The sequence below is a fragment of the Mandrillus leucophaeus genome, unplaced genomic scaffold, assembly GCF_000951045.1.
Source record: "Mandrillus leucophaeus isolate KB7577 unplaced genomic scaffold, Mleu.le_1.0 Scaffold750, whole genome shotgun sequence".
Lineage (NCBI taxonomy): Eukaryota > Metazoa > Chordata > Mammalia > Primates > Cercopithecidae > Mandrillus > Mandrillus leucophaeus.
In genome coordinates, this window is record NW_012108142.1 from 590,196 (window position 1) to 613,189 (window position 22,994).

At 40.6% G+C, this 22,994-nt stretch overlaps 1 protein-coding gene across 2 annotated transcripts in view; it reads right to left on the reverse strand.

Annotated features, from left to right (window-relative positions):
- Positions 1-22,994, reverse strand: part of MYO16 (myosin XVI) — a 655,611-nt gene that overhangs the window by 297,504 nt on the left and 335,113 nt on the right. For both annotated transcript variants that reach the window (XM_011966244.1, XM_011966243.1), the window contains exon 16: positions 14,736-14,883. In XM_011966244.1, the coding sequence (XP_011821634.1) occupies positions 14,736-14,883 (148 nt within the window). The remainder of the gene's footprint in view (positions 1-14,735; positions 14,884-22,994) is intronic.

Consider the following 22,994-nt stretch of genomic DNA (forward strand, 5'->3'; position numbering starts at 1 on the left):
GGAAAAAAAAAATGCAGCACTTATAAATCAGTAAGTGGGGAACGTCTGGGAATATGGTTCTACTGAATCTGAATCTAAACGATTCCATTCGTACTCAGGAATCATGTATTCAATTACCTGACTTGAATAATGAGAATTTCTTCCTATTGAAGTTCAAGCATCATCGACCATTCCGACAACAGGGGGTGAGGGTGGCTCTCTGGGGCACTTTATTAAGGATGATTGCTCAGCAGGTTGCACTTGCAAAGGGGAAGATACTCTGCCAATTCGGGAGGTGGGAAGCACAGTTAACGACTTTCCCATGACTCAGAAAAGCAGGAGCTCAGCGCTGAGCTGTTTTGGAAGCTTCGTTTAGATTGGAGTCACAGGAAGAATAGTGTCACACAATGACATCCACACGGCTACATCACATCACTATTTCCATGGCTACAATATCTCATGACACTTTGCACATATTCTGTTGTGTCCAGCCAGGCAAATTGATGGGGCCAAGTATCCTACCCAAATGAATTTTTAATGTATACAAACATAGAGATTACTGGGCATATTTTAATGTATCTTTGGACTTTATGGCCGTAAACTGATGGTGGAAGATGGCAGAAACCCTTTTCCGTCTCTAAGATTTTGTGAGGAAGATTCATGGCCCAAAGAGTTCAATAGTAAAAAGATACCAATGTCAAAATGGAAAAAGTGAACAACATGAAATGTAACGGCCTATATAACAATGCCAATATGTCAGTTCCAAAATCAAAGCATGCAAATGTTGGCTGGGAAAAAATGCTGCTCTCAGAATAATTCATGTAAAATACAAAATCTATGCATGCTTGTTGATAAGGTTTACTATGAAGTCATGGTGTGGCAGAATCACACAGACAAGCCAAAGACAGAAAAGCCAAAAGTGCTCAGCCTGAATTCTGAGAATCCTGAATCTACAAGAAAAAGGAGACACTAAGAAGCAGAGGGCGAAGAGAGGTCTGCAGGCTGAGGGCTCCAGACTTGAAGCATCCCGGCCGCATTGGGGCAGTGAAAGCAGGAAGGCGAGGGCCCCAGACCGAGGTGGGTGGCGAGGTGCTGACCAGCGGGTCGGCCACACCAGCCTGAGCAGGGGTTCCCTCTCCTTTCTCCTTCCTCACTGTCCAGGCAGCATCCACCATGTGGGACACCCCACTGCCCTTACCAGTCTGCCTGGACAGAGCCCTCCACTGCTCCAAACAGTGCTGATTTCACCTGTTCCCTTCCTCTGAAATAACTCTCCTAGTGTTAGTGACTGCTAGCAAAAGCAGTGACTGAGTTATACTGCCTTCAGCTTATTACAAGTTGCTGTAACTGCTCCCTTCTCTCCCATGTCCGAATTTCCCATTCCCATCTGTTTCCAACCATGTTCTGAGGTCATCCAGCATCTTGCGAGACTGACGCCTTGGACCAGGGCACAAGATGGATACACACACAGCCCCCATGTCTTCAGGGGCTCAGGCCTCTCCTTCCCTCCTTCCCTGTGACTGGCCCTTACTCTAGGTGCTCCTGTCCTTTTGTGGATCATTGCAAATACAGCTACAAAATTTTTTTTTTTTTTTTTTTACAAATCAGGGTTTGAAAGGCAATTTTTTTTTTTTTTTTTTTTTGAGATGGAGGCTCGCTCTGTTGCCCAGGCTGGAGTGCAGTGGTGCGATCTCGGCTCACTGCAAGCTCCACCTCCTGGGTTCACGCCATTCTCCTGCCTCAGCCTCCCCAGTAGCTGGGACTACAGGCACCCGCCACCATGCCTGGCTAATTTTTTGTATTTTTTTTTTAGTAGAGACAGGGTTTCACCATGTTAGCCAAGAAGGTCTCGATCTCCTGACCTCGTGATCCTCCCACCTCGGCCTCCCAAAGTGCTGGGATTACAGGCGTGAGCCACTGTGCCTGGCCGAAAGGCAAACTGTTAAGTGTTTAAGAGAAGACCAGACAAAACCGTGGCTCTCACGCTCCTAGCATGTGACCAGGAGGTTCATGTAACCTCTCTTTGTGTTTGCCTTTTCATGAGTAGCAAGGGGAGGAACCTGCTTCTACACTGGGTCGTGGACACTGGGAGATGACATACGTCAAGGTTTTGGTATAGTCTCCTTCCTAAACTCAGTGCTGAACAAATGCTGGTTACTGTCATTTTAATTACATGACTTGAAGCATTAGATTCAAAGTGCTAATTCCTACTATGGCATAGAAGGTGATTTTGGATTCCTGTGCACACACATAAACACACATTTTGTTTTTATTATAGGATTCTACCTAAATATCCACAATATGTCATCAACTCCAAAACCACCCATAACTCATACGACGTATGTCTGGTTTGAACCTGATAGAATCCACCTGAAGAGCTTGATAGATGACTAGTAGCAAATCGTGCATTCCAAATCTTATTGACTTCGCCATCTCTGATTAAATAAGCACTGGATTTTAGATGTAAAGGAAGTCTTTTTTTTCTCCTCTAGCTGATACAGAAAATCAAAGCATTTTAAGCCACAAGAATGGAATTTTTTGTGCCAGTGAAGATGTGAAAGAGGAAGTTTGACAGAAGTGTTCGATTGCTGCTTTTAAAGCTATCTCTCAGCAGCATGGCCCTCTCTGTTCCTGTGCCATGAGGGACACACAGAAGCTGACGCCGGGGCTGGCGTGTAACCAGGCTCTGGCTGCCCCACCCAACAGGCCTCCGAGGGCTCTGCAGTCCTCTTTCCTCCTCTTTCCTCTCCTTTTGTCCATTCTCAGCCACCCTCACTTCAAAATGCTGGGTTGATTTTCATCAAAAGACCATTAGGTTTAAATCACTTAAATTCATAATTCCTCACAGCTACATGATGAATCCAAGTCCAGACGCCAGTTGATGTCCAACAAGAGAGGGTGGACACGGCTCTGGGCAGAGCCGCACAGAGGCAGAGATGTACACTAGGAGCAAGACCAGACCCCGCTTATTTTAAACCCCTAACTCCAAATCGTAACTTCTGCATAACAATTATTATTCCAGTTATTCTCACATGACTCCAATGGGAAGGAGCCTTCTCCACTAATAGTGACGATACTTGTCAACCCTTCCCCTGCACTCCTTCCGTCACTCACAACCATACTCTGAGGCTACCTCTGGCCTACAGATGAGCAAAGGGAAGCACAAAGAGGTTGCATGATTTTCCCAAATCCCCAGCCAGGGAGATGTAGATCCTGAATTAGGTAAACTCCGTGCCTTCAACTAATAAGTCTGCTGCTTTTAGCAGTTCAAGCATAGTATCAATGAATACTCATAAACTGCAAAAGACAGTCAGTCACCCTATATTGAGGATATCATCTCTCTAAATGGCAGCAGTCATGGAAGATGCAGTTTTATAGGCCTACACACCTAAGAGCTATGATTTTGCTAACAGCTATTAATGTATATCAATTGATTTTTGCAATGTCCTATATCAGTAGGACAAAGAAAAGCATTTTATCTTCAACTGTGCCACATGTATCCTATATGGCCTGCACGCTACAAAGGAAACCTCAAAGATGGGGAGTGCATATGGAACGCACTGATAAGAGAGCATTTTATGTGTCATGTATAAGAATGGTCACCAATAGTCACTGTGTCAGCAAGGGACAAGGCCAGGCTGGAGTAAATTTGGACTGGGATGTGGACCATGATCCACCCAGGTTCCTAGGAGCTCAGGCCAACTCACCCAGCAGGTCTGTCAGAAAGAGGTGGTCACTCCAGACCCAGGGGAAGGCCCGATGGACAAGGCAGCTTGGGGTTGCCTGGTACAAGTGGCGGGATGTCCTACCAGGTAGGAAGAGACTGGCAGGGAGGTTGAAAGAAAAAGAAACACTGACTACATCAGCTGAACAGTGAATACACTGGTGAGGCAGACAGGTTTGGTCCAGTGTGTGATGCTGTTTGCTACAGTCACATGGACGGGTTTTGGAAAGAAGGAGACAGGTTCACACACACATGTGGAACTGTGCAGGTGTCCCTCTCAAATGGCAGTGGGGTCTCCAAGCAGACATTTGAGCCACACCCTGCAACCTTCATTAGTCTATGAGGGCCACACCTCCAGTGACCAGTGACATCACAACCATTGGCAAAGTCAAGCAAGTGTCCTCTAAAATCTGATGCTCTTTCACATCTCCAAATGGTTCATTATTTAAGATACAAAAAATAAATTTTATTTATAAGGAATAAACAATGTTAAAGAGACAGAGACAGATGGCTGGGCGCAGTGGCTTATGCCCGTAATCCCAGCACTTTGAGAGGCCAAGGTGGGCAGATCACTGGAGGTAAGGAGTTTGAGACCAGCCTGACCAACATGGTGAAACCCAGTCTCTACCAAAAACACAGAAATTAGCCCAGCTACTCGGAAGGCTGAGGCTGGAGAATCGCTTGGACCTGGGGAGGCGGAGGTTGCAGTGAGCTGAGATCGCACCATTGCACTCCAGTCTGGGTGACAATAGTGAAACTCTGTCTTAAAAAAAAAAAGAGAGAGAGAGAGACAGACAGAAAGAGATGACAGGGAAAGAAAGAAAAGGAAGGAAGGAAGGAAGGAAGGAAGGAAGGAAGGAAGGAAGGAAGGAAGGAAAAAAGAAAGAGAAAGAAACAAAGAAAAAGAAAAAGAGAGAGAGAAGGAAGGAAGGAGAGGGAGAGAGAGAGGAAGGAAGGAAGGAAGGAAGGAAGGAAGGAAGGAAGGAAGGAAGGAAGAGAAGGGAGGGAGGGAGGGAAGGAAGGAAGGAAAGGAGGGAGGGAGGGAGGGAAGGGGAGGGGAGGGGAGGAAGGAAAGAAACAGAGAGAGACTGAGAAAAAAAGGAGTGGAGCTAGAGGCAGAAGTCTATTTTGGAAGCAAATTCAGAGCCTCCTTGTCCAGACACAGAAGCAGGTTTATTGATCATTTTAAGCAAACATTTGCCTTGTGGTCCTTCAAGGTAAGGTAAGTCCTTAACTTGGTGAGAAACATAATGACTTTCAAGTTTTCAGTCCTCAACAAGCTAGATTACACAGCTTACAGCCCCTTATCCTAAACTTCTGAAGACAAACATGTTCTGAAATCCAGATTTTAAAAAGTGAAGGTAGTGTTTACATCCCTGGTAGGTTTGAAGCAGTATCCCCAGTCAAATATTTTAATTTGGGGGGAACCCCATATGAATACTCACAGTCAGAGAAATATGTAAGAATTATAAACACAGTTACATCAATCAAGTTTAGATTTTGCTGCGAAATAAGTTCAGGTTGGGTCATGTTTTTATGAGCACATGAGTCATACGCGAATGTCTGGTTTTCAGAACTTTTGGGAATTTGAAATTATAAGTAAGCAATCAAGGACATAGACCAACATGCTTTAAATTCATCATTTTATTTGCTCATAACAACCCTGAGAACATCTTCTGACATTTAATTGCCTGACTGCAGAAGTGAGGCTGGAGTGTTTGACTCTCTCCCGACACAAGAGGGACTTTCTCTTTTATACCCTGAAAGTAAATACACTGCTTGCACATCTAGCACCAAGCAAACATCTTTACTCAGCAAAGAACTGGTGTCACCTCACTGATAACCAACCCCATCCCTAAAGGAAGTGCTGAGACAAGGAATGGAGAAGATGTCAAAGAACCAGTTAACTACAATTGCTTACGCCAAATTCCCTATGGCCCAGCCATCTCTGTCGCCGGGCATCGTCGGGGAGACTTTATTGGATGTGACAGAAAAGCAATATTTATTAAAGATTTTTGAGTTAGGAGGTTTTATAGTTAAATAGAAATTTAAAATATGTGAATCTGACCTGAGATTAAAGGGTGAGATTGAAGAGGCACAAAGGTAAGATGCTGTGCAGCGAGGGAAGGTGGGGTAGGAAGGGCCAAGCCAGGGCCATGGGACTGCATGGCAACATGCCAGCACCTGCCCTGCCTCGAGAGAAAAAGACATGATAGCCACAATGCTCGCGGCACCTCTTTTTACACACATGACTGGGAAAACAGCCTCGATCAAATAGGAAGTACAAGCGCCAGAAGCAAAACTTTCAAAAGAGCCTGAGTATCCGGAGAAAAAGTCGATTTCCGGCTGTCTTCCCCAAATCGTGACTATGTGGACATTGGTCTTAGGTTTTCATGTCAAAACAGAGAGTATAAGTTTGAGTGTAATTTTTTTTTTCCCCCCAAGACCGAGTCTCACTCTTGTCCCCCAGGCTGGAGTCCAGTGGTATGATCTTGGCTCAGTGCAACCCCCACCTCCCAGGTTCCCGCAATTCTCTTGCCTCAGCCTCCCGAGTAGCTGGGACTACAGGCGCCTGCCTCCACGTCCGGCTAATTTTTGTATTTTTAGTAGAGATGGGGTTTCATCATGTTGGCCAGGTTGGTCTCGAACTCTGGACCTCTGGTGATCTGCCCGCCTCGGCCTCCCAAAGTGCTGCGATTACAGGCGTGAGCCACAGCACCCAGCCAAGTGTAAGTTTCTAAACAACACAGCTGGCCGTCACCTCCTCAAGGACAAATAGCATTAGCAGCCAGTGGCCAGGACTGCTGGAGACAGGCCCTCCCTCTCTGCTGGGAGATGGGCCACTGGGCACCATCTCCGGCCTCCTGCCTTGCCTGACCTTGAGCAGGCTGCTACTTAACCTCTAGGACTCAGTGTCTTCATTCATCAAACAGGGACAATATTAGTAACAGTCTCATAGAGTTATTAGAAGAATTAAGTGAGAATTAATTACTGAGTATGGTGTCTGACACTCAAAATTTTAGTGAAGGTAGTTTCTTGCTGAATTTTATATGCATGTGCAGTTGTATGTGCATGTTTATTTATGTATGTGTTTATTACGTGAACACACCCTCTTAATGAAGGTATATTTAATATATTTATAATTGGCTTAATGATGGTCTATTTTCATAATAAAAATCATAATGATGCTACTATCATCAAAAATACGAAATAGAAAGGAGAAGGGTTAAGATGCTGATTTTAGCAAATAGTTCTCTTGCTGAAGTAGAGGCAGTTAAATGTATCTGTGATGCAAATTCCTTTACGATATGGAATCATTTGAAAACAAATAATTGAGAATCGAACAGATTGAAGTTCAAACATCAACTCTGTCCCATGCTGGTTAGTTAACCAAGCAACCATAGCTCTCAGTCACTTCATCTGCAACATGGGGAAATCAATTATAATCTTCCACAGTTATCATGAGCAGACAAAGAGGAAATCTATGAGAAGTGCTCAATGACAGCTGTTATTAGCTTCAGAAGTATCACAAGGGTGGCAACAAAACCAACAACAGCAGCCAAAACAATGTGTCATCATATAATACATTTAACCATTTAAAAGTAATGTAGAAGTCTGAATTTTTGAGGTATATTCAGACAATAAATATAGGACCTCTGGCCACAATTCTCTTATGCTAGCTATTTAATGACACTGTGGATTAGGCCAATCATACTGCTGTCTTAATTTCATACAATATTTTTTGAAAAAATCTATACAAATAAAAGTCATGAGGAAATACATTGCAATATTCATCTACAGGCTTCATGCAATAGACCTTCATGCGCTAGATGCATGAAGCTTCATGCACTAGATGGTCCTGTATGAGTAGCTGGAAATCAAGGTGATAAGTTTGGCCAGAGTTACCAGTGCAGAGTGCTGAATGACTGGTACCCAGACTTACTGACAATTGCACTCTGACCTTCACCTGCTGGGTTGGGAGTCTTTCAGGTAGCTGGAGTGCCACGCAGGGGAAAACACAGGGCCTCATGTTGCTCCTTGTTGATTAATGCTCAGCTCTCCCTTCCCCTTCCTTCTGTTAAATAGCTCCCATCCCTACGCAGGAGCCAAATGTACTTCTTCCTTCTGTTCTTAACTTAGGAGCCCAGGATGGGCCTAAGACCTGGGCTGAGCCACCAAGATGGCCTCTTGACAGAGAGACAAGTTGCTCCTAAGTTAGGGGAGCCTGGGGCAGCACGTAGTCACATTCCCTTCTGTGTTAGAAAACACATACAAAGTAAAACTGATGTTTGTGTCTGTGCACGCATGCGTGCGTGTGCCATGTGCATGAGTGTGGCAGAGAGAGAGAAGCCACATTTGAGTTCCTGCATCTTGCATCCCTGTGGTAAACATAACCTCTGCTCTCTTCAGTTATGCCATCATTTCAACACTCCCCCTTTTTCTTTTTCTTTTTTCTTTAAATGTGTTAGAGCTGGGAATCTAACACTACCAATCAAAAAGTTCTGATGAACAGAAACTTGAAACCAAGCATACCTTAGTTTGAAATCTACCCCTGTCATTTACCAAATATTCCAGCTAAATATCCTTGAACAAGTGATATATCTGGCTTCTGATTTATTTTATATAACATAAAGAACAGAAGGTAGGATGGAAGCCACTGACCCAATTCCTCTCATTCTCATTTCATAGTGAAATGTCCTTGCTAACTTACATAGGTAGTCTAACCACTCATATAATGGCTACACTGTCCACCCAGGGTAACAAAAGTTCTGTTAGTTCTAAAACGTTTAAGATCTTCTAGATTAAAATAAAGACCTAGCGTAGTTTATTTTTATAGTCTCAGTGACACAATGAGATAAAGACAGTGATTGCCATCTTGTGGGCAGCATTGTTGTGGAGACAATTTAGGGATAAAGTCAACAGGGCCTGGATTCAGATCTTGACTGCTGGGTGACATCTCACTATACAATACAGACACAGCCTTGCACCCTCTGCTTAGTTGTGGATGAAGATTCAGTGAGTGAACAGAGACAAACACTTCAGAGAGTGCCTGGCATATGGGAAGTACCCCATGAACTGCGCTGATCATGACTGTGACTGTGACTGTCACTTAGGTTATTACTAATGGAGTCTGCGAGAATCTGATGAAAGCGCCTCCTGTCTTGAACTTTTGTCTTGGGAGCACCTTCAAGCTACTTACTAAGTAAATAGCTTATTATATCATAAAATTATGAAGACTCACCTCCACATAGTACTTAAGTTTTCCCTTACCTCTTTTTAAACATTATGTGACACTCTCAGATTAGGTTCACCGTTCATAATAAGCCCTTAGCAGAAACCAAACCTTCACGGGAGCTGCTTGCCGTGACTTCCCCGTGACAGGTACAGCTCCCAGCAGGATCACAAGTTCAAGCTCGCGGTGACTCAGCTTTTCCTTTCATGGCCACACGGGTTAGAAACAGGTCACACGCTCTGAATCAAACACTGCTTGCTTTCAACTTAGCATTCAAAATCTGACCTTTACTGACAAATGTTATCCTGCAGCACCACAATCATTTCCACCATTCATCAATACAAAAGGAGATTTGGAATAACTTTTTGGATTTAGGAACCTAGCTTTTCTGGGACTAAACCCATCTAAGCTGTTGAAAGTATGCTGAAGATAAACAATGAATGACTATTTCTGGCTTTCATTAAATCTCAATTCCCCAAAACAGAAATTACATTCGTTCCCCAAATGTAATGTTTGTATGATACGCAAAGGGTAAGAAAAATTGAAATAGTCCCTGTAAAACAAACAGCTGGAGGTGAGGGGGTTAGGGGGAAGCAGTCAATATAGGAAGAACCATAAGCGAAAAAGAAACTTTTGGTGACAAGCATTTGTGTTTGTGTTTCTTCATTTTTCTATTTTTATTTTAATTTCTTGGTTTGGATTTTTGTTTTGTTTTTCTCGTCTGACTTTATGGAGAGCTCGCCATCTTGTGGAATTCCAGATCCACGCAGTCTTACTGCCACAGCTCAAAATATAGAAACCTACAGACTGTTTTTCTTGTTGTTTTAATAATCTGTGGAGGACGATGCTTATGCAAAGTGTTATAAATACTGTTTTCATGCAGCTAAGCCTTAGGAGGTGATGTCTATATCTGTATCACTTATATTCTAAAGTTAGGCACACGTCCTATCTGCTGTTTCTAGATATCATTCCTATGTTACAAACAAGAAAGTAGTTTTACATTCATTTTAATGCTGAAATAAACCTCCATAAATTTTCATGTGATACTTTCAACATTTTTAGTTCTAAAAACAGAGTCAAAGCTAAAGAGCACTTTTGTAGCTTTAATGATAAAAGCGAATTACAGGCCGGGCACAGTGGTTCATGCCTGTGATCCCAGCCCTTTGGGAGGCTGAGGCGGGTGGATCACTTGAGGTCAGGAGTTCGAGACCAGCCTGGCCAACATGGTGAAACCCCATCTCTACTAAAAATACAAAAATTAGCCAGATGTTGTGGCATGTACCTGTAATCCAAGCTATTCAGTAGGCTGAGACAGGAGAATCGCTTGAGCCGGGGAGGCAGAGGTTGCAGTGAGTCAAGATAGCACCACTGCACTCCAGCCTGGGCGACAGAGCAAGACTCCACCTCAAAAAAAAAAAAGAAATTACAGCAATGTTTTCTTCTCTCTGGAGGTCTAATCACATAAGATGATAAGTATTGAACATGCCTTTAGCTCACAGCTACATATGCATGTATATTTTATTTTGATTCATGTATCTAGTGAGTTGTTCTAAACAAGAGTGAGAATGAATGTGAAAGAAGGCAGCTTGTAATTTCTGTCGTGTTTGCTTTAGGACTTAGTGTACTTCATCCAAATTCCACTAAAAGCTGCACTGTGGAATGAGTGAGTCAGCAAAGAGATGCTGTGTTCATGTGATCACATGTAAGCTGGTGTATTCTACATAATAGGAATAGCAATATTATTTTGAAAAAATCAGACAAGTAGATGTGACAATAATCATGCCATTCTTAATAATAGTAGACATACTACATATAATATAGTGTATATAATACATATATTAACAACAATAGATATACTATTAACAATAGTAGATATAATTATCTACTTAATAATAGTAGATATACTACATATATGTAGAATCAGGCAGCCCTCAGAATCACAGCAGATTCAGAGAGACTCCAGGGACACCTCGTGGTCAGAACAAATTTATAGACAAAACAAGGGAAGTGCCGTAAAGAAATCGGCAGGGAGGTATAGAAACAGCTGGATTGGTTACAGGTTGGTGTTCGCTTTATTTGAACAACTGAACACTCAGCAGTCTATCAGTGGTTGAAGTGTGGCCTCTGGGATTGGCCAAGACTCAGCTATTGCTACAGGCACATACGCCTAAGTTGGGTTTTCAATCTTGGCTGCCTATTAAGCTAGGTTACAGTTCATCCCCAAGGACTCAAATATAGGAGCGTGGAGTCCTCCTCCAGCCATATTTCCTTTGCTTTAACGTATGGTATTAAGCATTTTATGAATAGCAATATCATTTACCTATGAGTACCAATTTTAAGGAAGGGATTCAGAAGGATTATCAGTTTGTGAAAGGTTAGAAAGCTCGCAAATTCAGGTTTCTATTTCTAATTTTGAGCAAGCCAAACGGTTTCCAAAAATAAAGAACTTAATACTCATAATTACTAAACAAAGATTCGATACCAACCTAAATTTAAACATTAATCAAATATGAACTCCTCAAACCTAACCAACATTGTAAAAGTGAGAAGATTCACCAACATTATCAATGTGAGAAGACCTGCATAATATAAACCACAAAAATACTGCAATACAAACTATAACTTGAAAAACAGCTTGCTTTACTGTTAAAGTTTTCCTGTGAAATTGTCATTGTACAAATGCTCCAACTGATGTCTCCATGGATCTGGAGGGTGGTGGGTGGTGAATATTTTCATGGAAAATGTTGTTTTGCACACATTAGATATTTATGATACATTTTAATAAAATAACTGCTTTGTTCAAGAGAATTGAATTATTCATGATCTTCCTAAGTTCTTTCCTGTTGGAACTCCTCATAAAGTCACCCCTGACTGTTTGACTTTCTAAATAGCCTAAGCGACTCCAAACTCTTTTTTGCAAAGAGAAATGAATGTCAGAATTGAAGCTCAACACAGAAATCCTTGTTTTCTCCCACACACTCACACACTTCAAATGACTCATCCAAACCACAGATCAAGAAGTTAAATTGTTTATTTAAATTATAGATTAGATTATTCCTTTTTCTTCATCAGTGGCCATACATCTGCAGTGCCAAGCACATACCCATGTGCACACACATGCACACACACAGATGCACTCTAAGCTACGTATCTGCTTGAGGCTTTGAGTTTTTGCTCATTAGAAGGATTGGGAGCAGAGAAACCCAATACTCTTCTCTTCCTCACAGGCTATCTCTCAACCTGCAATCGCTAGAATCCAGTTAGTTACTTCCCCCCAGGGTCAGTATGTTCCATTAGCGATGTTCAAGGTAGAAAAACACAAAGTTAATCTCAGGGGATGGGTTTTGTCCATACTGCTGTTGCATAAAAGGGATTCACTTGAGTACAGCTTCTTCATGTCTCTGGCTTTGATTTCCTCCTTCACAATATGAAGGGATTTGATTTAAAACATTTCCAATGTCCTGGAAGCCTGGAATTTTTATATTTCTATCACTTTTGCCTGGGTTACCATACTTTAATATTAGCACTTTCTTCTAAATTTCTGTTGCATTTTGGGAACAGAAAACCCTAAAATAGTCTTTCTTTGTAAATAAAACACGATTTTGATAAGGCCTTTTACACTTCTTAACTACTTTCCACCTACACAACATGACAAACCATATCCATAGCCTTGGAAGTCTTCACTGAAATTTAATGATAGTAGTTAGTAATGTGACAGTAAATTAGGCCAATTCAGCCCCTTCCCCTGAGCGCACCTGCACCATCACTCAGCCCTCACAGCAGTGGCGGGACAGAGGTTGTCTTATAATTTCTCCAAGCAGTTCTAGGTGTTCAGTCTCACACTGGCTCCATTACGCTGCAAAGTCCCTCCTCTCTCCAGAGCCCTCCTGACACTCCTGCATCTCCACCTTGCTGTCTCAAAACAGCAGGACTGGTTCTCTGGCCACTCTTCTCCTCCCCAGCACCCTGGTTCCCTCCTAGCCTTGTCACGATGTAAACAGCACAATGACACCATGTGTTGCTCAGGCCACAGTCACAGGAATCATTCTTGATCTCTTTACCTTATATCCCTCGCTCAGTGCATCCATCAATCCCGACCTTCCTCCCTTCAGAGCGTCACCCATGTTTCCCCATTTCTCATCGCCTGCACCACCACTACCATCAGTGCCATCACCATCTTCCCACTACCATACCATGAATTTAGCTCTCTGCTTCCAGCTGGGAATACCACAGGGACCTCTCCACAGACGCAAGACACCTTCAAAGTGAAAACCAATTCCCTTGCATACTCAAAACCCCCAATCACTTCCAGACAACTCTGAAGGAAATCTAAATTTCTGACCATGGCTGTTCTTTTCATGTTGTCTCTATTATCCTCCCTCTTTCCCATACAACTCTAATCTCAGCCCTTGGCCTTCATGTTGTCCCTCAAACATTGAGTATGTTCCTCAGGCCCCTTGTACACTTCCATCTCCCTTGGACACCACTTCAGATCTGTGAATGGCCTTCTCTGGTGTCTCTACCACAGGTACCACCTAGTAGGAGGCTCTTGATTAACCTATCTAAAAGCAGGACACCCACCCGCTCTTCTGTTCCCCAACCCTAATTTATTTTTCATCATATCACCTCGACTATTACCAACCAGTTTATTAATGTCTCCCTAACCAGAATATAACGGCTTCAGATGGAGAAACAGCACCGCAGAGCACAGAGAACTAGAGATACATATTTTTTTGCAGGCTTAAAGCAGCCTACGTGTGTACTCAAGAGGGGGGCTTGTTGGGGGAAGCCCCCCGCCGTTTGTTCTCTCAATAATCACTTGGCCTTAACCACTGTCTTGACTACATGCAGGTAAGTGAAGCAACTCTTCTGTGTGTGTGTGTGTGGGGGGGGTGTTTGTGTGTATGTTTTCTCCTATAGCATCCTTTATTTTTCTCACAAAAGTTCTCCTAAAATTGTGCAAACTCACACCATTCCTCTAGATCTAATAATAAACACCCAATAAGCCATAAATCAGGTATCAGCAGGTATCTGAAGTCAATCCACATGTCCCTCAGATTCTAGTTCCCACATCCCCTGCCACTGAATTGAGTTTGGATCAGAATCCAGTTCTCTCTTGTGCTCTTCTCCAACCAACTTCTCTTCTGAACAGGGTTCATTCCCCATATTGTTTCTTGTTCTCATCCTAATGCAAATCTGGACCAATCCCTGTGGTGGAGACGCACTAAACCAGCCAGTTAGCAGAAGTGCAAACATTGAGAAAACATTTTTCACTCACTGTCGATACGGCCCGTCACTCCCATCGTTCTCGTACGACCAAGGCATCCTAATTTTAACACAAGTGCTTTCTGCCTCCATTAAAGGAAATCAGCCCCTCAGGTTATGTGTGCTATGCATCTTAAGCCATGATAAACCTTCATCCACCAATGAATAATCATACTTACTCAAATAATATTGCCCATTATCTCAAAACAGGGCCATGAATTAGGAATGCAGAACTAATGTTATAGCCAAAATACTTAAAAGGAGTATAGGAGTTTACATATGCATAAGTTTTTTTCCTGATCTGAAAACTAGTAAAATACAAATATAAGTCTGTTCACACACATACAACCTCACCCAAACATTCAACAAACAGTTGGAACCTTGTTATGTGGATGGTTTCAACCTAACAGTATCCAACAGTTATCTTTTACTCACCATGTTGTCTCTGAAAAGTAAGAAGATAATTTAAGACTACCAAATTACAATCACAATTTGAAGGCATAGCTTTTAGATACAAAACACTTAGTCACTCACCGGTGTGCACATAAATTATTAAGATGAAGTCCATGTTTTTCTTCAGCAGATAACCCATCCATCAACAAGGAGAAAATGAGAAAATTGCTCTGGCCAAGAGGTTGTGAAACAAGTCTGGATTTCTCCAGCAAATATGTATAAATTCTGGCTGGTTGGGAAAAGAAAAGTAATTCTGTTAAATGGCAGAGTATTCATTTCATTTCCATAAATTAACACATATTAATTAATTACAAGAGATACATGGACTGTTGACTTTTCCCTTTCCCATCTATTTACATTTTATTTTATTGTCATTTTGCATTAGCTAGGACTTTCAATATGATGCTGAAAAGACACGGTTTAAGGGGACATCCTTCCTCATCCCATATCCAACAAAGAACTTGGTGCACAAATATAATCTGGAACAAGATTTGCTCTTGCCTGTAACAAAGGCTTTGAAAGAAGCTTTCGAATTTTCCTCATTAATATCTCACTGTCTGAGAGTCCTGGCCATGTTGGTAGGGTGGATATTAACACACACTGTTCAAAAAGTGCTCCACTAAAGGCACTGACAAGCATTCCCCGCAACTAAATCAGAATTATATGTGGCCACACTACGAAGGCCCAGGGAGATAGACCATGGTCCCTCACTGCCAGAAACACCAGAAGAAACCCACTGCAGCAAAGGAAAATGCAATTTGAATTCACACAGATAGAGTTTAATATACAGAATGTACTTGAGGATAGGTAGATGAGGTGTCTATAAAGTAACACAGGTCCAATGTGAACAGTGTGTAGTCATCTTCTCCTTTTACTCTGACCACACGCGTGCAGTAATAGGACTACTATCTAATGTTTATTTAGTCCTCTGTTTTCAAACCTTTACAAAATAAAATAAAAGATAACCCAATTCATAAATATAAGGTGTTGAAATTTATTTGATAGCAGTTGATTAACAAGGCCAAAAAGATGCAATATGGTAATCACAGCCTCAGTGTTGCTTTACATATGAAGATCAGCAATTCAGAAGCTAGCATTGGTCAAAATTATGACTGTATGTTTGGCATGCTGCAAATTTCATTGTTTCTGGAGCATTAAAAAATTAATATAGGTTTATTTTTATCATTATGAATAATCAGATTATGTATTTTAATTTAATTTTTATTTATTTATTTATTTACTTTTTGATTCATAGTCTCACTCTATTGCCCAGTCTGGAGTGCAGTGGCATGATCGCGGCTCACTGTAACCTCTGCCTCTCTGGTTCAAGTGATTCTCCTGCCTCAGCCTCCTGAGTAGGTGGGACCACAGGTATGTGTCACCACACCAGCTAATATTTGTATTTTTAGTAGAGATGGAGTTTTGCCATATTGGCCAGGCTAGTCTTGAACTCCTGACCTCAAATGATCTGCCCACCTCAGCCTCCCAAAGTGCCAGGATTACAGGGGTGAGCCACCAAGCCAGACTTGTATTTCAATTTTAAATGCAAATGTGAATTATTAGTTTTCCTCTTTGAAGTAAGAATCCAATATCGATATTATTTGGGTGAGGGGTGTTAAAGAATGGCAGTTCTTAGAAAAGCAAATGGTTATAATTATCTCATACATTTGAACTTTTAAAAAATCTCATGTAATGAATTTCCTAAGCATTATTCTAAAGTCCAGCCACTAAAAGCAAAAATGTGGTGTCTCCCAATTTAATTGTATACAGCAAATCTATTCTAACAACTAGAACCACTATTTACAGTGCCTTCCAATGCATTTAGTAAGTGGTCAATTTAGCTAATCAGAATGATTATCAGAGTTTTTTAAATTTCAAAATTAATATCCCTCAGTAAGATAAGTTGTCTAAAGAGACAAGTTTGGGAAAAGTCACCAGAAGTGCATAAAGAAAAGGTCTTTCAAAATATCCCTTTCATCGGTGACAGTAAAGCCCCAAGGTGATGGTAAAATTAGAATGGGGGTAGTATCAAGTCCTGAATTAGTAATAAACCTCAATGGATGAACATGTGTGCTTGAATGTGTGTGCACAGGTCTCAACGAGAATCAATTAGGTGGCAATTTCAAGTTAAGTTTTAAATACTTTTTTTCTTTTTTTCTTCCTTAAATTCTTCACTCGAAACATTTTCTATTTAATATTAATAATATTCATCTTGAATTAATTTACTACTCAAGAGGATATTCTTTAAAAACCTAAAAACATTTTAAATAAAATTATCTTCCTTTTGTTCCTAACCTTCAGGCATGAAATACCAGATGAGAAGGGAGAATGAAACAGTCATCTTGCTACCATTCTTGGAGACATGGTTGGCTAACCCCCACCTATCCCAGCCAATATGCAAACTCTGCTTGAAGCAGTATTCAAAACTAATCAAATTCCACATCATGGAGTCACTTTGATATCTTTCATCTAAATTCAAAAACAGTGTAATTATTAATCAACCTGGTTAGCTCATCTCCAGCAGTGAATAAAATTGCTGCGGATTAGCAGAATTCTGATCAGCAGGGTTTCAAAATATGTATACATCTTGAGTGAGCTTTTAGATGGAAGCAAACACAAGACAGCCCAAAATTCAAATTGCCATGAAACTCTAATATTCCTTCAAATGGAGAAATGCAGACTTTTTGTTGTGTCTGAAATTAAATGGTAAAAATGGAAGGAGTATGATGGGCTTCTAAGTTAAACAGGTTTCAGGACACATTCATGTAAGTGTTCATACATAGAAAGAAACATTCTACTAACAGTTCTTGACTTCTCAAGACTTCTATGTTTTAAAAGCTCTTTTATGTACGAAATACTTTTGACTAGAAACATACTTGTAATTCTCTACAAGTGTCCACATATTCATATATGTATTCAAAAAGTTCTGGTGCCAAAAAAACATATGTTTGCAGATTATATGTAACATAAAATGCAATAAAGTATTTCATAGGGCTATACAGCTTTTGTTCATTATGAAAAAAAGTGGGGGAAATAAATTTCCCTTTCTTTCAAGAAAGAAAAATTCCTGCCTTTGCTCTTTCCATTGACTTCCAGAAACTTCCAACACCCAATCTCACCCTGTCGCAGCCATCTAGTTATGGGTACATAACCACTTAGGGCCTGTTCCCAGAAAGTACTGTCATGCCTTCAATTAGCAACCACCAAAAACATATTATCAATTAATTAGGATAGCCAAATATTTTCCCTTTCACACCTATGCATTTCTTTCCATCTCATTATTCATGGTCAGGGTGGTCATCACTCTGGTGGTGTAACGTAAGTGAAAGTGCTTCCCACAGGAGTCAAATGGACAGATCCTACTCTGGAGTCTGACGCTGCCAATCCCCGCATCCCTCTGGGCTTCATTTTTCCTATCTGTAGTATGAAGAAGAAAAGACGCGAAGGTTCCAAGATTCCTCTGGACTCCAAGAGGAAGGTGCTACCACTTAAAGCACCTACTGTGTACCACACACTATTCTAGTGTCCTTCTAACATTGCCTCATTTAAAATTCTGTTGCAGGCCTTTTCACATTGAAGCCCAACTCTCTTGTCTCCTAAGCCCAGGCTGTTTGCAATAAAGGATGCTGCTCTTCACATAAGATCAACTAAAGCACTTCGAAATTTTTAAAAGAATGTCCTGCCAAGTATGTAATTCTAAGACTAATTGATGATGGTAACAAAGATGATTATTCATCTGTTATTATGCCTCTGCTTTATCTAACATCAGGATTTGGATAATCACAAAGCAAAGGCCTTAATATATTTTCCATTTCATTTGCAGTAACTTTAACGTTTAAATTTCTTAAATAGAACACATAGCCTGGCTGCATTTACTGGAAGATATTTTCTATCATTAGTAAATTTCAATTTCAACTTAAATACACTTGGATATTTTCAGGGCACAAACATCAAAATCCAAGTATTCTTGACATTCCTCAGGGGGACTCTGGACCTCCCTCCCTTTTGAGTTCCTCCCACTTACTTCTGGGAAAGGGATAATCTAAGATTTGAAATAAAAGTGAAAGAAAAAGAAAACAGTGAGTGATTTAAAGAGCAATGTTAACATATTGAATATTCATGGAAACTCTACGAGTTTGGGGTGATAGTTATCCCCTTTGGACAGAAGAAGTAAATGAGGTATGGAAGATCCAGTGAGCTGCCCAAGGCCAGCGGGCACAAAGTAAACGAGCCAGGACTCAACCCCAGGCCTTGTGGCTCGTAAAGACTACAGAGGGAACTCAGAGCTTAGAATCAAGCTTAGAATCAAGCTTTTGAGCTCGCTGAATGCATTGCCAATGGTGATGAATTTGGCCCTCTGCATATTCTGGGTGCAGTCAAAAGCATGGCCTTATGGACTCTCAATGTCTTCCAGTCCTTTACAAGTAAGCTCTTCTAAAAGTCCTTCACCCTGTTTTTGGTGAACAGAATTCTCTTCAATAATGAATATTCCAGAAGAGGAGATCATTTTCTTGTTTGAGAACTTATCTGGTCAACAGCTAAGATTTACCTTGATAAAGAGAATGACTCCGTTTTGAAAATCTAGCTGCTAAGCGAGATTTGGGACATGGCTGGTCATACGCTCTTTTCACAAGCCCCTCAGTCAAATAAGATTTATGAAGATGCACTGAGGCCAGTGTTCTTGGCACCCCTTTATTAGCACTGGCTCCTTTGCAGAGGCAGCCTGATTAAACCATTAATAACTCCATCATGATACTAGAAATAGTCAACTTCAAAAGTAGTTTATTTCCAATTAAATAAAAAGCAGCTGAAAGGAACACAGGAGACCATGGAGTCCGGTCCCCTAATTTTATAGCCGGGTAAAGAGAATCAGTGACATTCACCTATTCACCTGAGTTTACAACTGGATGGCCAACCTGCAATTTGATCTAGAAGGCCCTTTTCCATGTGCCCAGCTACCTTGCATGAAGATGGTTTTACAACCTGATTTGTCGCTCCCAGGAAACAGGTGACTTGCAAGTAAATTAGAATAAGAAAGAGCTCACTAAAAATGTCGCTATCACATATTTTTGAAGATCCAAAACAATAAAGTGATTATTTGATAAGAATGAAGACAGTATATTATTTTACTTTATCTGTGCATGTTCGGTGAGACAGTTTTGTGTACTATATAAAAAACTGCACACACTCAAAAGTGAATGAAAATTTATGGTTTTGTACCCTTAAAAGACAAGGAATGATCTTGTGCAGAAGAGAAAGAACTGTCATTCCCTTTCCAGGAACAGATCCTAAGTGGTCACGTACCCATAAGGAGATGGGTGCAACAGGATGAGAGTGGGTGTTGGAAGTTTCTGGAAGTCAATGGGAAAGACAAGGGCACGAACTTTTCTTTCTTGAAGGAGAAGAAACTATTTCCCCCACTTTTTTTTCACAATGAACAAAAACTGTATAGCCCTACAAAATACTTTATTGCGTACTATGCTACACATAATCTGTAAACACATATTTTCAGGACCAAAACTTTTTGGAAAACATACAAGAATATGCCATTAATATCATAAATTGATTTGTATGTCACATAATGTAAACCTCTTTGCATGCTCAGATGAAAAATACAAATTGGTAGGGATTCGGGCAATGATATCAGCAAATTACCTTAAGTTTCAAATAAAAGGTGCTGTATGGCTAAAACTAAGTCATTGTTGGCAAAGTTTTCCTTTTATTTATACAATAACTTTTTATAAACTTGTCTGTGCAGTGATAGTAAGATGTTTTATAAGTCACTCAATCCTGAAGGAGGGTGGCACTTACACCAGCGAACCTAAATAATCATATTTTAAAATAAATAATCAGATCAGGGAAAATACTGGACTAGAAGCCAGACTAGAAGGTTATTTATAAATTACATTTTCCCCCAAACAATAAACAGTCCTTACTTATCTATAGTTAGTGTTTCATAAAACTGAGGCTGGTATTTTTTATATTATGATTTGTGGTTACATCTCTGATGAAAGATTTGACATTAAATTATAAAAGTATAACTAATAGTAACAATGAAAGAAACAGCACCTATCAATCTTCAAATTAGTACAATGATACTCCCTGTCCAATAAAATGATAAAAACTGTTTCATAAATGCTAATAATTTAAAGAAAAACAGTCTACCATAAAGTATAAACTCAATCTGTAATCAACACTTATTTGACCTGGTTTGAGAGACAGTAGCATCACTACAATTTGATTAACTATTTTAGTGAACATTTACAATTCAGAATGCTTTTACAGGGGACTAACTTGAATGACTCAGCTCTCTTTAAAATGTATGTGAAGTAGTTTAAGTTAATGTGTTTTTTATTTTTCTTTCATAAAGAGTCTTGGCAGCAGATTGAATTACTTAAAAGTATCACTAATGTATAACAAAAGTATCATTTACTGATAGCTTCTTAAAGTATTCAGGGTGCCCATTTTTTTGAGCAGTGATGATTTCATTCTTAAACTGAAAATCATTTTAAAGCAAAAATTCATACAATGGATCTCCATTACTCTTTGTTACAGGATGGATTTTGTCCTAAAAAAATCCCAAAAACTACATATTGAAGTCTTCATCCCCAATACCTTAGAATATAACCTTCTTTGGGAATAGCATCAATGCAGAGATCCAGTAGTCACCCCTTGTCTTCAGTTAATACATTCTAAGATCCCAGTGGACCCCCGAAACTGAGGATAGTACCAAACTCTGTATGCATGATGTTTTTCTATACTTACACATCTATGATAAAATTTAATTTATAAATTAGGCACAGCAAGAAATTAACACAGCAACTAATAATACAATAGGACAGTTGTAACAATATGCTGTTCACAATTCCAGGGGTAGGAGATTGTTTCCTACCATGGATCTTAGCAACCTCAGCATACAATTTGTTTTCTTTCCTTATTAAGTTGAGAACATTCACCTTTTCATGAAAAGGAAGCACTTTTCAGTCTCTCTTTGGCCTATGCAAATTTCCAGCCTCACCACTCCTATACTCTGACGCCATTATTAAGTAAAATAAGAGTTACTTGAACACAAACACCAGGAAACTGGCACCATCTGATAACTGAGAGAGCTTCTACGTGATTAACAGGTGGGTAGCGGAGACATCGTGGATACACTGAACAAAGGGGCGATTCACCTCCCAGGCTGGATGGAGTTGGAGGGCAGGAGATTTCATCACATTACTCAGAATAATATGCAATTGAAAACTTATGAACTGTTTACTTTGAGAATGTTCTGTTTAATATTTTTGAACCACAGTTGAACTCGGGTAACTAAAACCACAGAAAGCGAAACCTTAGTTTAGGGTGAAACTACTGTACTCAAGTTACAATAAGGTCATACTGGAGTAGGGTGTGTCCTAATTCAATGAGCTACTCCGTACTGGAGTAGGGTGCGACCAGTGTCCTTTGGAGAAGAGAAGAGACACAGGGAAAAGGCCATGAGCCAAAAGAGGCAGAGACTGGAGGAATGTATCTCCAAGCCACGGAGCACTAAGGATCAGCAACAACCATCAGAGCTAGGAATGGGCAGGGGAGGTCCCCCCAGAGAAGCCAAGAGCTCGTGCATCTACAGACACCTGAATTCCAGACTTCTACCCTCCAGAACTGTGAGACAATTAATTTCTGTTGTTTCCAGCCACCACATTGGTGTTCATTTGCTACTGCAGCTTTCGAACACTGACATCTAACACGTTCTAATATCAACCCTGTTCAGTCTATGCTAACAGGCACAGGAGACAAGTACATGCTATTAAGCTACTCTGGGAGACATGGGAACATCAGATCCACAGCTGAAAGAGTGCTTTCATTTTTGGACTTAAATAATGTTGAGCCCTAGGCAGCATCTTTAAAATTATCTGGTCCAGCTGGTGTCTGCCCCTTCCTCTTGCTTAGGCACAGCCAGCGTAGGCGTGAGAGAGTGCGTGGCAGACATGAGGATGTTGCACGGCAGGTTCTGATGACCAAGTAAAGACGTTCCTTCTCGGAAACATCGACCTGCTCTTCGTAGTACACACAATATACCTTTGTACTCAAAACCCTTTCCACGTGGTAAGGGATACTTGAAGAAATCTGTCCTCTTTCTCTTGAGTTATTTCTTTTTCAGTGTAAACATTTTTAGTTTTGTCAACAGTTTACTCCAAAAACATGACATTGGAACTTTCACTCTCCTGATAAACATTTTCTGAATATATTCCTTTTATTTCTCTACTTAAAAACAGGAAACAACTGAGTTCCCAGTCTCACCCCTTCAGGGCACTGTGGGTCCTACCACGTTTATGATCTAGGCAGTAGACTTCTATG